Raw genomic sequence first — 16,815 nt, 5'->3', positions numbered from 1 at the left:
AGATATAAAGGTAGTAAGTTTTCTAAATCAGTTCCTACACTAAAGATATAAAGATAGTAAGGTTTCTAAATCAGTTTCTACACTGAAGATATAAAGGTAGTGAGTTTTCTAAATCAGTTTCTACACTAAAAATATAAAGGTAGTGAGTTTTCTAAATCAGTTCTTACACTGAAGACATAAAAGTAGTGAGTTTTCTAAATCGGTTTCTACACTAAAGACATAAAGGTAGTGAGTTTTCTAAATCAGTTTCTACACTGAAGACATTGGGTAGTAAGTTTTCTGAATCAGTTTCTACACTAAAGACATAAAAGTAGTAAGTTTTCTGAATTAAATTACCCACCGACAACATAAAACATTATGTTTTGCTAATTACATATTTTAATACTACAAATATACTGTTGTAATATCTGTGGACTCACATCACTAAAACCTGGGATTTGATACCCGTAGAGGACAGAGCGCAAATAGTCATTTGTGTAGCTTTGTGCTTAAACAAACAATTTGGATAAAAATGAAATAGAAATAAATTTATAACAAATAATGTAACATTTTTATAGTTAACGTTCAGCACTTTGTGTACGCTTCTCATTTAGATTATTAGGAATCTGATCTGCAAGGTGGGATTTCCAGTTACCACAATTGTATGCATTCCTGCTTTGAAGAAATAATGGAGTTTTGATTTGTAGGTGATGTTACAACTTCTGGAATTCGACCCGGTTTTTCCAGTAGCATGCGTATCAGATTCTTTCACAGAAGTATTCCCTGTCCAAATGATATCTGAAAATGTCTACGTTTGTGACCTGTCAGCTATACAGATGTGCATGAATGTTTTCGTTGGACTTGGTTTTACGCAAAGAGTTCAAAATAATTGGTAGGTTGTCAGTTTTTTCCAGATTTCCATATTAACATCCAGAATGGGTGAACAGAGCTTACCTTCCAGGAAAGGTTTCACTACTTTTTTCATAAATATCAAGCTAGATGACTCATTATTTAACAATTATTTGTTTTCTTTTATTAAGGAGAGAAATACCTTGTTAAACATTCCGAAAGGTAAATTTTAAAAACACCGTCGCACAATTCTTGAACAAAGGGATTAACATTTGAGTTGTTCAATTAAAAAGTCCAGGTGTTTGTATTTAGTCTTTGAAAACAAAGTAGATAAAGACAAGCAGTTGTAAAATAGTCACACGAGTTTGTTTACAGTCAGTTTTAGATTTTTACAGTACGAAAACAATTTATCTGGTCACTTTAGTAAAGATATTGTGTGAAACAAATTAAATGTTTATAGTACAACAACCATTTTTCTGATGACTTCAGTGGAAATATTGTATCCAACTGATTACGTGTTAACAATACAACAACCATTTACTGGTCACTTTAGAAAATATATTGTATCTAACTGACTAGATGTTTATAGTAAAACAACTATTTATCTGGTCACATTAGTAAAGATATTAATTTAACTAATTAGACATATATACTACAACTTCTTGTCTGGTCACTTTAGGATAGATATTTTATCCAAATGACTAGATGTTTACAACACAACAACCATTTATCTGGTCACTTTAGTAAAGATCATGTATACAATTGATTCGATGTTCACATTTACAACTGCCATTTAGCTTTTCAATTTAGTAAATATATGGTATCCAACTGATTAGATGTTTATAGTAGAACAACCATGTATCTGGTCACTATAGTAAAGATATAGTATCCAACTGATTAGATTTTTACAGTAGAACAACCATTTATCTAATCACATTTTTAAACATATTGTATCAAACTGACTGGATGATTTCAGTGAAACAATTTATCTGGTCATGTTATTAAGGATATAGTATCAAAATGATTATATGTTTATTGTTCAACAACCATTTATTTTGTAACTTTAGTAAAGATGTTGTATTTTAAAGATTAGATGTTTACAGTTCAATAACAATCTGGTCACTTTAGTAACGATATTGTATCCAACTGACCAGACGTTTACAATACAACAACCATTTATCTGGTCACTTTAATAACGATATTGTACTCAACTGACTAGATGCTCATAGTACAACAGCCACTCTTCTGAAGATTTATTAAAGACATTGTATCCAACTGATTAGATGTTTATCGTACAATAACTATTTATCTGTTCACTTTAGTAAATATATTGTTTAAAATTGACTAGAAGTTTACAGTACAACAACCATTTATCTGGTCATGTTAGTAAAGATATTGTATCCAATTGATAGAACGTTTATAGTACAACAACGACTTATCTGGTCACGTTAGTTAAGATATTGTATCTAATTAATTAGATGTTTATAGTACAACAACCATTTATCTGTTTACTTTAGTAAAGATATTGTATCCAACTGACTAGACGTTTACAGTAAAGTAACAGTTTATAACTAAGGCTTAATTCGTCACTTTAGTGAAAATATTGTATACAACTGGCAAGACGTTTACAGTAAATTAACAATTTATAACTGAGGCTTAATTCGTCACTTTAGTAAAAATATTGTATCCAACTGGCTAGACGTTTACAGTAAAGTAACAATTTATAACTGAGGCTTAATTCGTCACTTTAGTGAAAATATTGTATCCAACTGGCTAGACGTTTACAGTAAAGTAACAATTTATAACTGAGGCTTAATTCGTCACTTTAGTGAAAATATTGTATCCAACTGGCTAGACGTTTACAGTAAAGTAACAATTTATAACTAAGGCTTAATTCGTCACTTTAGTGAAGATATTGTATCCAGTTGACTAGATGAATATTGAGTGAGTGACATCATTACACAAATTCTAGTCAAATACTTATTTGTATTCGGGAAGGGATTTTATTCTTTTAATTGAGGCACATGTGCATACTACGATGGTTTATTTTGGATCATAGATGATATATTTGCATGCAAGTGTTACTTATTGCACTTCGAGTTCGCAAATGTTTCTCAGTTGCGTCATATTATCACATGATTATGACTTACTTTCACTAAAGGATGATATATTTGCACACGAGAGGACTCTCAGAGATGGTTCATTTCTGTCACGAATAGAATGTTTGATTACTTATTTTCACTCAATGTTGGCTTACTTGCACTCAAGATTTACTTATTTTGACCCAATTATAATTATATTTTACTGGTAGCGTAAATGCTGAGATGTAATTTACACTGAGAAATAAACTTGGAAAAACATTAAAGGTCCACTGTAGAAAAATTGTTAGAAACAATTACAATGAGACGAGTGTGCTATTGTTGAACTCTAAAAGGTTTTTTATTCAACAGCAACAAACGAACAACAATAAGGGTAGAGATCAGTGAGAGAGCTCCAAAAATCAAACGTGCTAAAATGAACGAGAACGTTCGTAAGGTGGTCGTGGAAACTGATAAAATACTGAAGTACAATACGATGAGCTGTAGCAAACTGTTCTCCAATCAGACAGTTTCAGAGTATGATCTGAAAGGTAGGTTATAAAACAGAGTTGATCTATGTTGACTCAATAGAAATTTACTTATTGTGTTTTTTTCCTTGTTATAATAACAAGTTTGATCTATGTTGACTCAATATAAGTTTACTTATCGTACGTCTCTTTACATTGTTTTATCTTGTTGACTCAATATAAGTTTACTTATGTGTTGACTCAATATAAGTACGTCTCTTTACATTGTTTTATAACAAGTTTGATCTGTGTTGACTCAATATAAGTTTACTTATCGTACGTCTCTTTACATTGTTATAATAACAAGTTTGATCTGTCTTGACTCAATATAAGTTTACTTATCGTACGTCTCTTTACATTGTTATAATAACAAGTTTGATCTGTGTTGACTCAATATGTTTACTTATCGTACGTCTCTTTACATTGTTATAATAACAAGTTTGATCTGTGTTGACTCAATATGTTTACTTATCGTACGTCTCTTTTTACTTATCGTACGTCTCTTTACATTGTTATAATAACAAATCTGATCTATGTTGATTCAATATAAGTTTACTTATCGTACGTCTCTTTACATTGTTATAATAACAAGTTTGATCTATGTTGACTCAATATGTTTACTTATCGTACGTCTCTTTACATTGTTATAATAACAAATCTGATCTATGTTGATTCAATATAAGTTTACTTATCGTACGTCTCTTTACATTGTTATAATAACAAATCTGATCTATGTTGATTCAATAGGCATAAGTTTAAAGCACATGACCAGTACACGGTATCACATACCATGTGATGTGTTTTGTGTGAACCAACAAATATCTTTTTACGGACATGAACATCATTGTTTTCGTCTTCTCTGTGCAGCATAACCAGGTGGTTGGGGACGCTTCACTCGCAATCTGAGGTTCGGAGGTTCGAATCTTGTCACACCAAACATTGTCACCCTTTCAACCGTGAAAACTTATAAAGTGTAGTCAGTCCCACTATTCGTTGGTAAAAGATTAGTCCTAGAGTTGGCGGTGGGAGGTGATGTGTAGCTTTCTCTACTTTTACACTGTTAAATTAGGGACGCTAGCGCAGATAGTCCTCGTGTAGCCGTGTGCGAACACACCAAACGAAAGCATCGTCTTTGTTTCTGTTTGATAGTCAGAATAGATTTTGGTCTTCTTATAAGCTTGAGTGCGTGTAGTGAAATCTTGACACCATCCTGGTAAAGTTTGATTCTGATTATTGTTACAGATCAAGACTGCATGATAAGACAGAATGAGATTCATATTAACATCGCGGTTCATGTGGACCTTCATCCTCACTCCTTACTGTTCACGCTGGGTGAAGAGAACCAGCTATCGTCTCTTTGTTTTTATAACCTAGGTGATCAGATGAATGGATCTTTTACTGTCATGAGAAATAAGGTAAAAACCATACTTTACTACAGTGCAGTTGTATTTATAACTATTCGTTTCTGAGACGTTGTTCAACTTGCTAAATAAACTTGTTTAGCTTGTTTTCAAAGTAGAATTAATTTTTGTTCACGTAACAATGTATGATAAGTTTAGCTTGTAAAAAGTTCAGATAGTACGTATGAATAGAGCAACTTGGGTTTACTGTATATAATATTACAGAAAGAACAAATAACGTTGTGTGAACTATGTCTGAGGAAACTAAAAGACTGTATATTTTTACTCAATTGAAACGTCTTCAGCAATGTTCGTATTTAACTGTCATGAATTAAAACAAATTCGATTTAAGTAAACGTTTAACGTATAAGTACTCTTTTGTTTCAAATGTAGTTGAAAGTTTATTTCTTGTGATTCACTCTTTAGAATTTTATAATTCTGTGTCAATAAATTTATGTAAAAGTTTATAAATACTGAAGACATTGTTAGCGCAAACAAATGTCACAGAATTAATTAACAATTAACTTTTACAGATACCTCTGACGTTTGAGATTTTGGCTCTGGATAGCTTCTGTTGCAACACTGTAGAACTAAAGATTGGAAACGTCATTGGAGACGGAGGTGCAGGAGTTAACTTCACTTGGAGTGTAACTAAGGAACCTTCTGGAACAGGTAATGAGATTAGTTGTTGAGGATCCCGTTAATTATTTGAACAAACTTCAGCCAAATAATTTAAGATTTCAATATGTCATCAAAGACGTGATTTCAAGTCATGACGCAGCTTATGATTTGAAGAAGAACATTCTTAACAGTCGGGCGTGGCTTAAATAAATATGTGTCTTAAGATACACAGAAGAATTATGACAACAGTTTTAAACACGTGTTGTTTAACAGACTGGTGGAAACGGCAAGTTTTTAGATGTGTTTATGATATTACGAAACACATCTACAGTAAAACAGTACCATGTTAAGCCTATAACATCTTCTCCCGGTACTTATAACCGGCTAAAAGTAAAGTCTGAATCGACAACCATACGGAGTGCCCTTTTTTAAAAAAAATCTTCACATATAATGACATTATCAAAACTTTGTCCCAATCTCATATAAACATTAATTAAATCAATACCTGAGCAGATATAAGTACTACCTTAAGTCAATATTGGAAGTTTTAAGATTGACGGAGAAAACTTTATATAACAAAAAGTGAGAACTCTTTTAAAGGATTCATTAAATGTCTATTTACTCATAACCGTTTTAAAGGTTTCAGTGGATGTCTGTTTACTCATGACCGTTTTAAAGGTTTCAGTGGATTCTGTTTACTGACAATCATTTTAAAGGTTTCAGTGGAAGTGTGTTTATTGAGAACTATTTTAAATGATGAACTGGATGTGTGTTTACTGAGAACTATTTTAAAGGACTCACTGTATGTCTGCTTATTGAGAACTATTTTAAATGATTCACTGGATGTACGTTTACTGAGAACTCTTTTAAAGGATTCAATGGATGTATGTTTATTGAGAACTATTTTAAATGATTCACTGGATGTATGTTTACTGAGAACTATTTTAAATGATTCACTGGATGTGTGTTTACTGAGAACTATTTTAAAGCATTCACTGGATGTGTGTTTATTGAGATTTATATTAAATGATTCACTGGATGACTGTTTATTGAGAACTATTTTAAAGGATTCACTGGATGTATGCTTATTGAAAACTATTTTAAATGATTCACTGGATATCTGTATATTGAAAACTATTTTAAATGATTCACTGGATGTATGATTATTAAGAAATATTTTAAAGCATTCACTGGATGTGTGTTTATTGAGATTTATATTAAATGATTCACTGGATGACTGTTTATTGAGAACTATTTTAAAGGATTCACTGGATGTATGCTTATTGAAAACTATTTTAAATGATTCACTGGATGTCTGTATATTGAAAACTATTTTAAACGATTCACTGGATGTATGTTTACTGAGAACTATTTTAAATGATTCACTGGATGTATGTTTATTGAGAACTATTTTAAATGATTCACTGGATGTGTGTTTATTGAGAATTATTTTAAATGATTCACTGGATGTGTTTTTACTGAGTTGAGAACCTTTTAAAGCATTCACTGGATGTGTGTTTACTGAGAACTATTTTAAAGGATTCACTGGATGCATGTTTATTGAGATTTATATTAAATGATTCACTGCATGACTGTTTATTGAGAACTATTTTAAAGGATTCACTGGATGTATGTTTATTGAGAACTATTTTAAAGGATTCACTGGATGTATGTTTATTGAGAACTATTTTAAAGGATTCACTGGATGTATGTTTCCTGAGAACTATTTTAAATGATTCACTGGATGTATGTTTACTGAGAACTATTTTAAAGGATTCACTGGATGTATGTTTATTGATATCTGTTTTTCGTTGCAGACGATTTTTTCCTATTAAAGAAAGAGTTCTATCTATTGAACAAGAGATCCGTCAGAGTTCCAATAATCTTGGCAAGTTTTTTTAAATGTTTTAACATTAATGTAGAACCAGCTTGTTAAAGGGTGTTTTCTATTTTTGATATACTATTGATAAAAAATAAACAATATGATTTTTTAAAAGACAAATTATGTTGAATATCTTATAAATAGGATTGGCCCCGGTACGGCCAGGTGGTTAAGGCACTCGACTGGTAATCTAAGTTTTTGGGTTCCAAACCTCGTCTCAACAAGCATGCTCGCCGCTCCATGTTACGGTCAATTCCATCATTTGTTGATAAAAGAGTACCCCAAGAGTTAGCCGTGAATTGTTATGACTAACTGTCTTCCCTCTGGTTTTAGGCTGGTAAAGTAGGGATAGCTAGTGCAGATAGCCCTGGAGTAGCTTTGCGCGAAATTCAAAACAAACCAAAAAATAAGATATCTAGTTTTACACTGACTATGGGTAGTTTTCATTTATTTCTACACTCAAACATCTAATTATTCGCAAAAAGCCGGTTTACTTAGTTTTTTTTATTTTCTAAGAGGCTGTGTGCGATTTGTCTTTCAGGTTTTCTAGCAATATTGCACAGTATTAATTTGCACTTGTTCCAAATTGTAAGCTGAAAAAATAGAGAATACAGCGCCCTCCTCCGAGTCTTTAGAATAGTGGGATTTCATCATTATAATCAATGATCATTATAGAACAGAAAGGAGACAAGTAGTCAACAACACCCTACCACTGAATTACCCTGATCAAATAGTGAGATACAATCACCGCTTTTAAAACGCCCACACGACCTAATGTGCGGAATATTTTATTTTCGCGGGACTCGAATTATGAACTCTTGGATTCGTTGTTCGAAATGTTAACTATTGGGCATTGCTAGATCTCTAGATGTTTGCAGTTTTACATTAATTTCAACTAGTGAATGTTGTATCAAACAGATTATTTCGTATAAATAATAATAAAAATTCAGTACTTTATAAACCTTATAAGTTGGGGTCAGTATAATTATGACGTAGTCGGAATTAAATCAATACATAAAAAACCAAAAGTAAGTAATTTTACTTAACTTATAAAATAAACGTTATCTTTAGTTCCGACCAAATGAAAGTTATATCTTTACTGTCCGTGGAGTCTCACAAGCTGGATTAGAATTCATAAGGAACAAGACGGTGTTGATAACAAGGACGAACCTAACAGCGACCATTTTTGGCCCTGAAAAGTTGGATTCTTTAATAGACAACGTCTTTACAGCACATATTGACATGGATGAACAGTGGGCAGCAAAGGGTCAATCACTCAGTGTAAGTATTTCAACGTAGTTTAAAATATTGTCGGTAAGGGGAGATATACCTTACTGTGGAAAGTTTAAATATATACCTTACTATAGAAAGTTTAACAGATATTCCTTACTGTGGAAAGTTTAAACATATACCTTACTATGGAAAGTTTAACAGATATTCCTTACTATAGAAAGTTTAACAGATATTCCTTACTGTGGAGAGTTTAAACATGTACCTTACTATAGAAAGTTTAACAGATATTCCTTACTGTGGAAAGTTTAAACATGTACCTTACTATAGAAAGTTTAACAGATATTCCTTACTGTGGAAAGTTTAAATATATACCTTACTGTGGAAGGTTTAACAGGTATTCCTTACGGTGGAAAGTTTAACAGATACACCTTACTGTGGAAGGGTTAACAGGTATTCCTTACGGTGGAAAGTTTAACAGATACACCTAACTGTAGAAGGGTTAACAGATATTCCTTACCTTGGAAAGGTTTACTAGATATTCCTTACCTTGGAAAGGTTTAACAGGTATTCCTTACGGTGGAAAGTTTAACAGACACACCTTACTGTGGAAGGGTTAACAGGTATTCCTTACGGTGGAAAGTTTAACAGATACACCTTACTGTGGAAGGGTTAACAGATATTCCTTACCTTGGAAAGGTTTACTAGATATTCCTTACTGTGGAAGGGTTAAGAGATATTTCGTTAATACTAATATAAGAATTATTAGAAGTTTGAATAGGAACTTCTTTATTATTGTGAAGTAGATACAGAAATATTTTATTTATTTATTTGAGTCTTAAGACAATTGGAACATATTACATGTTCATGAGTAGTGGTTGATTCTCGTGGATATGTTGTTGTGGGAGGACACCTGCTATACAAGAGTTGTAGCTAACGCAGCTAGTTAAAAACCACTCACCGCCAATTCTTGGGCGACTATTTTACCAAAAATATTGGGGTTGTCCATCCCATAAAAGTCCCATGGCTAAGAGAGTGATCATGTTTGGATACAGGGATTCGAATCTTCGGACTACGAGGTCGAGCGCCATGACCAGCAGTCTGCTTATGGAATTTTTTTACACTGATGCTGCTTGGGAGGCTGGTCTTGTGGTTTGGAATGGTCAGACCAGAGGTGATGTGTGACCAATTCCAGTTGACCTCACATCAGAGGTTGTCTGAAAAACCCGCCAAAATTCCTTAACACCAGCAGGGGTCTCAACAAAGAGTCCAAAACATCGTCAAAGTTAAGAACACCAGGTGGTTACCGTCTCTGATCAACAACTTATGACGTCAGATCAAACGCTTGTTTGTTTGTTTGTTTGTTTGTTTTTGAATTTCGCACAAAGCTACTCGAGGGCTATCTGTGCTAGCCGTCCCTAATTTAGCAGTGTAAGACTAGATGGAAGGCAGCTAGTCATCACCACCCGCCGCCAACTCTTGGGCTACTCTTTACCAAGGAATAGTGGGATTGACCGTCACATTATCACGCCCCCACAGATCAGACGCAGATTTCATATGGAGTCCAACCCATCATCAATGCTGAGAATACACAATGTATCGATTCTTAAATAATCTTTCAAACAAGAGGCAGGGTATATCTTATTTATATTCAAACGATAAAAATTTCGTCAAGAAAAAGTTTAAATATGGGATTGCAAGGCTCCTCGTGGGATTTTCTCGTACCTACGTTGTGAGCGTGCATATGATCATAAAATCAGTTTTTGACGACGAAGTATATTTATTCTGGCGAAGAAACGTCGTCCGAAAGTTAATGTGGATAGAGTCCACAGTTAGTTATCAACAGTAACTTATTTTACATAACTTGTTACAACTGTGTGAGTTTTTAAGGTTAACGATACGATCCTCTTGCACCAGAGTTCAGTCACGTCATTTTTGGTTTTTGCTTCACAATAAGTAGTGTTCATGTTGTAAGGAGCGGAAGACCACTTCGGACTTGAAAATTTTAATCACTTTAGAATACTGATTCAACAAAAGTCCAGAAACGCTGCTTTTTAGTGTATTGATTTATATTTTAAAGTTTATAACAACTATCCGATCGCTCGTGTGGTCACCATCAGGTCAACTGTTATTTATTTGGTGATGACCAAACGAGTGGTAGACATGATGTTATAAAGTTAAGAGAATAAAATAATCCACTCAAAACGTTGGAATACTGGACTTTTATTTAATGGGTATTGTGACTAAACGATAATCTATAACAACAGTGATTTATAATAACAGTGATCTGTAATAACAGTGATCCATAACAACAGTGATATATAATAACAGTGATATATATAATAATAGTAACAAATAATAACAGTAATTTTTTAACAATAGTGATCTACAACAAGTGTATATTTTCAGTTTATGTGGACAATTTTGCCACCAGATGTCGTCCTACCTTCTGAATGGGGCTCAACACTGGTTATACCCCGATATTTGATGGAAGCGGATAAAACATATTCTCTACATTTAAGAGGTATAAATAAATATTTACAAAATATTTTAAAAACTGTTAAGATAATAGTTTACTTCCTCGAAGTAGATAAGTTTATTTAAATAAATTACATAAATTATAACACCGCCAGGATTCGTTGTTGTCACTAACGTAAAGTTCTAGAGTGTATTAAAACTAGTGCAAAACGTGAAGTTACTTTAACCATTAAATCCAAGAACATTCGAAAAGAATTTTACTGTCTGTTTTCAAGTTCTAAAGACAAAGTTGGACATTGACTTCTTAACTAACAGTAATATCCAAACTTAGAACTATAATTGTATTATATGTTTGTAGAAAACTTTCACAAACTTTATTTTGTGTATCTATATCATGTACAGTATTATTTGTTTGTAGAAAACTTTCAAAATTTTTATTTTGTGTATCTATGTCATGTACAGTATTATTTGTTTGTAGAAAAGTTTCACAAACTTTATTTTGTGTATCTGTGTCATGTACAGTATTATTTGTTTGTAGAAAACTTTCACAAACTTTATTTTGTGTATCTGTGTCATGCACAGTATTATTTGTTTGTAGAAAACTTTCACAAACTTTATTTTGTGTATCTGTGTCATGCACAGTATTATTTGTTTGTAGAAAACTTTCACAAACTTTATTTTGTGTATCTATGTCATGCACAGTATTATTTGTTTGTAGAAAACTTTCACAAACTTTATCTTGTGTATCTATGTCCTGCACAGTATTATTTGTTTGTAGAAAACTTTCACAAACTTTATTTTGTGTATCTGTGTCATGTACAGTATTATTTGTTTGTAGAAAACTTTCACAAACTTTATTTTGGGTATCTTTGTCATGTACAGTATTATTTGTTTGTAGAAAACTTTCACAAACTTTATTTTGTGTATCTATATCATTGATAAGGTCAAATTGGAAGCAGAATTGTTAGTAAAAATACAAGACAATTGAAACAATATTTCATGATTTAACATAAGTATGTTTATGTTAGCATAAAATAATGTCTAGTTTAAAGGAAATACGAAATACCTTTCCAATTATATTACGCGTTATCCCTCGTTATGTCAGCAATAAATTTACAGACTTATTGACCAAAATTCCGGGTTCAATTCCTGCAAGGGATATATAACAGATAGCCCATTATTTAGCATTGCATCAGGAAAGTAAACATTACATATTAGTTGTAATAATGTATTAATGATCAATTCAGAATGAAACTGTAATAACTTATTGTTTATATATATATATCTCCATATTGTGTTTTCATAATTACTTCCAATGCTTTTTCTGTATATATATATATATATACACAAACATAACTGAGCGAATCCTGCTGTTAAGTTTGCGACAGGAATAACTCACGTCTGTGGACAAGAACATCAAAACAGCTTATAACACTGAAAGCTCCTTTACTCGCTCGTGTAAAATGGGACACAATGATTATACCATTTGGTACAAAATTCTGTGTGGACGGATCCTCTTCTCGTGATCTTGGCAACCACCAGGGGTCTCTCGGCTACCGTTGAGTTGTAGCATAGAGGGAAAGACGGGATGCTATGAGAGTGTTGTAGGTGGCTCCAGATTAGAAGATATACTTAAAGTTGAAGTATTTACACCTGTGATTTGTGTGCCTGGTAACCTACTGCCACCTGGACTGTAAGTAAACAATATTTATCACCAGATCATTTAAATATTGTTTTACCAGTAATGAAGTAAAGACATAAAAACTGGTACGTCATTTCTAAGTAAGGAAATATTAATAATAATAATCAGAAATACGTTGAACTTAAGAGATGAATAAAAGTAGAGAAATAGGAAAAGACAGTCACAGTTATACAGTGCAGTCCAAGTCAGTATTCAAGAGGTTAACAACTATACCTTTTGATAAAACTGTCTATATATAAGATGTTCATTTAAACTATAGCATCAGATGCAAAACTCGCATTAAATGCATACCTATTCTCTTTTAAATAAAGCTTCAAATGTTATCCTAAACTTATACCTTTACCTCTTCTATCCAAATTATATCCTTTCCTCCTCTCTTCTAGTTATATCTTTACTTATCCTCTTCTAGTTATACCTATACCTCTTCTATCCTAATTATATCTTTACCTCTTCTATCCCAATTATACTATTACCTCCTCTCTTCTAGTTATACCTTTACCTCTTCTATCCTAATTACATTTTCACCTCCTCTCTTCTAGTTATATCTTTACTTATCCTCTTCTAGTTATACCTTTACCTTTTCTATCCTAATTATACCTTTACCTCCTCTCTTCTAGTTATACCTTTACCTCTTCTATCCTAATTATACCTTTACCTCCTCTCTTCTAGTTATACCTTTACCTATTCTATCCTAATTATATCTTCAACTCCTCTCTTCTAGTTATACCTTTACCTCTTCTATCCTAATTCTATCTTTACCTCCTCTCTTCTAGTTATACTTTTACCTCTTTCTTCTATCCTAATTTATCTTTTGCCTCCTCTCTTCTAGTTATACCTTTACCTCTTCTATCCTAATTATATCTTTACCTCCTCTCATCTAGTTATATCTTTACCTCTTCTATCCTAATTATATCTTCACCTCCTCTCTTCTAGTTATACCTTTACTTCTTCTATCCTAATTATATCCTTACATCCTCTCTTCTAGTTATACCTTTACCTCTTCTATCCTAATTATATCTTCACCTCCTCTCTTCTAGTTATAACTTTACCTCTTCTAGCCTAATTATATCTTTACCTCCTCTATTCTATTTATACCTTTACCTCTTCTATCCTATTTATATCTTTACCTCTCTTCTAGTTATACCTTTACCTCTTCTATCCTAATTATATCTTAAACTCCACTCTTCTAGTTATACCTTTACCTCTTCTATCCTAATTATATCTTTACCTCTTCTATCCTAATTATACTTTTATCTCCTCTCTCCTCTAGTTATACCTTTACCTCGTCTATCCTAATTATATCTTCACCTCCTCTCTTCTAGTTATATCTTTACTTATCCTCTTCTAGTCATACCTTTACCTCTTTTATCCTAATTATACCTTTACCTCCTCTTTTCTAGTTATTCCATTACCTCTTCTATCCTAATTATATCTTTACCTTCTCTCTTCTAGTTATACCTTTACTTCTTCTATCCTAATTATATCTTTACCTCCTCTCTTCTAGTTATACCTTTACCTCTTCTATCCTAATTATATCTTTACCTCCTCTCATCTAGTTATACCTTTACCTCTTCTATGCAAATTATATTCTTACCTCCTCTCTTCTAGTTATATCTTTACTTATCCTCTTCTAGTTATACCTTTACCTCTTATAACCTAATTATACCTTTACCTCCTCTCTTCTAGTTATACCTTTACCTCTTCAATCCTAATTATATCTTTACCTCTTCTCTTCTAGTTATACCTTTACCTCTTCTATCCTAATTATATCTTCACCTCCTCTCTTCTAGTTATACCTTTACCTCTTCTATCCTAATTATATCTTTACCTCCTCTCATCTAGTTATACCTTTACCTCTTCTATCCTAATCATATCTTCTCCTCCTCTATTCTAGTTATACCTTTACTTCTTCTATCCTAATTATATCCTTACATCCTCTCTTCTAGTTATACCTTTACCTCTTCTATCCTAATTATATCTTCACCTCCTCTCTTCTAGTTATAACTTTACTTATCCTCTTCTAGTCATACCTTTACCTCTTTTATCCTAATTATACCTTTACCTTTTTTTTCTAGTTATTCCTTTACCTCTTCTATCCTAATTATACCTTTACCTTCTCTCTTCTAGTTATACCTTTATTTTTTCTATCCTAATTATATCTTTACTCCTCTCTTTCTAGTTATATTTTACTCTTTCTATGCAAATTATATTCTTACCTCCTCTCTTCTAGTTTTATCTTTATTTTATCCTTCTAGTTATACCTTTTACCTCTTTATAACCTAAGTATACCTTTACCTCCTCTCTTCTAGTTATACCTTTACCTCTTCTATCCTAATTATATCTTTACCTCCTCTCTTCTACTTATACCTTTACCTCTTCAATCCTAATTATATCTTTCACCTCCTTTCTAGTTATACTTTTATTTCTTTTCTATCCTAATTATATCCTTACATCCTTCTTTCGTTATACCTTTACCTCTTCTATACTAATTATATCTTTTACTCCTCTCTTTTGTTATACCTTTAATTCTTCTATCCTAATTATATCTTTACCTCCTTTCGTTTGTTATACTTTTACTCTTCTATCCTAATTATATCTTTACCTCCTCTTCTAGTTATACTTTTACCTCTTATAACCTAATTTATATTTTACTCTTCTTCTAGTTATACTTTTACTTTTCTATCCTAATTTATCTTTACCTCCTCTTCTAGTTATACCTTTACTCTTCTATCCTAATTATATCTTTACCTCCTCTCATTTAGTTATACTCTTTACCTATTCTATCCTAATTATATCTTTCTCACTCCTCTCTTCTAGTTATAATTTTATTTTTCTATCCTAATTATATCCTTATATCCTTCTTCTAGTTATACCTTTACTTCTTTCTATCCTAATTATATTTTCACCTTCTCTTCTTTCTAGTTATAATTTTACTCTTTCTATCCTAATTATATTTTTACCTCCTTCATCTAGTTATATTCTTTACTCTTTTCTATCCTAATTATATCTTTCATCTCTATTCTATTTATACTTTATTTTTTTCTATTCTAATTATATCTCTTACATCCTTTCTTTCTAGTTATATCTTTACCTCTTTCTATCCTAATTATATCTTCTCTTCCTCTCTAGTTATATTTTTACCTCTTTCTATCCTAATTATTCTTCACCTCTTCTAGTTATACTTTTACCTTTTTCTATCCTAATTATATCTTTACTCTCTCTTCTAGTTATACCTTTACTCTTTCTATCCTGATTCTATCTTTAACTTTTCTATCCTAATTATATTATTACTCTCCTCTTTCTAGTTATACCTTTACCTCTTTCTATTCTAATTATATCATTACCTCTTTCTATCCTAATTATTTTTTACTCTCTCTCTTCTAGTTATACTTTTACTCTTTCTATTCTAATTATAATTTTACCTCTTCTTCTCTTCTAGTTATACCTTTTACCTCTTTGTATCCTAATTATATCTTTACCTCCTTCTCTTCTAGTTATACCTTTACCTCTTGTATCCTAATTATATCTTTACTCTCCTCTTCTAGTTATTCTTTACCTTCTACCCTAATTATTTTACCTTCTTTCTATTTATACTTTACCTCTTTCTATCCTAATTATATCTTTACCTTACTCTTCTATTTATACCTTTACCTCTTTCTATCCTAATTATATCTTTATTTCCTCTCTTCTAGTATACCTGTAATTCTATCTATCCTAATATATCTTTTTATCCCTAATTATAATTTTACCTCTCTCTTCTAGTTTTACCTTTTACCTCTTCTATACTAATTATATCTTTTACTCTTCTTCTTCGTTATACTTTTTACCTCTTCTATCCTAATTATAATTTTACTCTCCTCTTTCTTATACCTTTACCTCTTCTATGCAAATTATATCCTTAGCTCCTCCATTCTAATTATATCTTTACTTATCCTCTTCTAGTTATACCTTTACCTCTTAAAACCTAATTATACCTTTTACTCTTTCTTCTAGTTATACTCTACCTCTTTTATATCCATTATACTTTTACCTCTCTCTAGTTATACCTTTACCTTTTCTATCCTAATTA

The 16,815-nt window shown here is 31.8% G+C and overlaps 1 protein-coding gene across 1 annotated transcript; it reads left to right on the top strand.

Moving 5' to 3' along the window:
- The first annotated feature begins 692 nt into the window (after positions 1-692).
- Positions 693-12,720, top strand: LOC143235230 (uncharacterized). The gene is made up of 8 exons (XM_076473188.1): positions 693-871; positions 3,279-3,457; positions 4,676-4,848; positions 5,367-5,505; positions 7,272-7,342; positions 8,408-8,617; positions 10,976-11,090; positions 12,423-12,720. The coding sequence occupies exons 1-8, from the start codon at positions 771-773 to the stop codon at positions 12,605-12,607; spliced, it is 1,173 nt and encodes a 390-aa protein (XP_076329303.1). The 5' UTR covers positions 693-770; the 3' UTR covers positions 12,608-12,720.
- The last annotated feature ends 4,095 nt before the right edge of the window (positions 12,721-16,815 follow it).

Source organism: Tachypleus tridentatus, chromosome 2 (genome assembly GCF_004210375.1).
Source record: "Tachypleus tridentatus isolate NWPU-2018 chromosome 2, ASM421037v1, whole genome shotgun sequence".
NCBI classification, from domain to species: domain Eukaryota; kingdom Metazoa; phylum Arthropoda; class Merostomata; order Xiphosura; family Limulidae; genus Tachypleus; species Tachypleus tridentatus.
The sequence above is the reverse complement of the archived record's forward strand: the minus strand, read 5'-3'. Positions and strand labels throughout refer to the sequence as shown.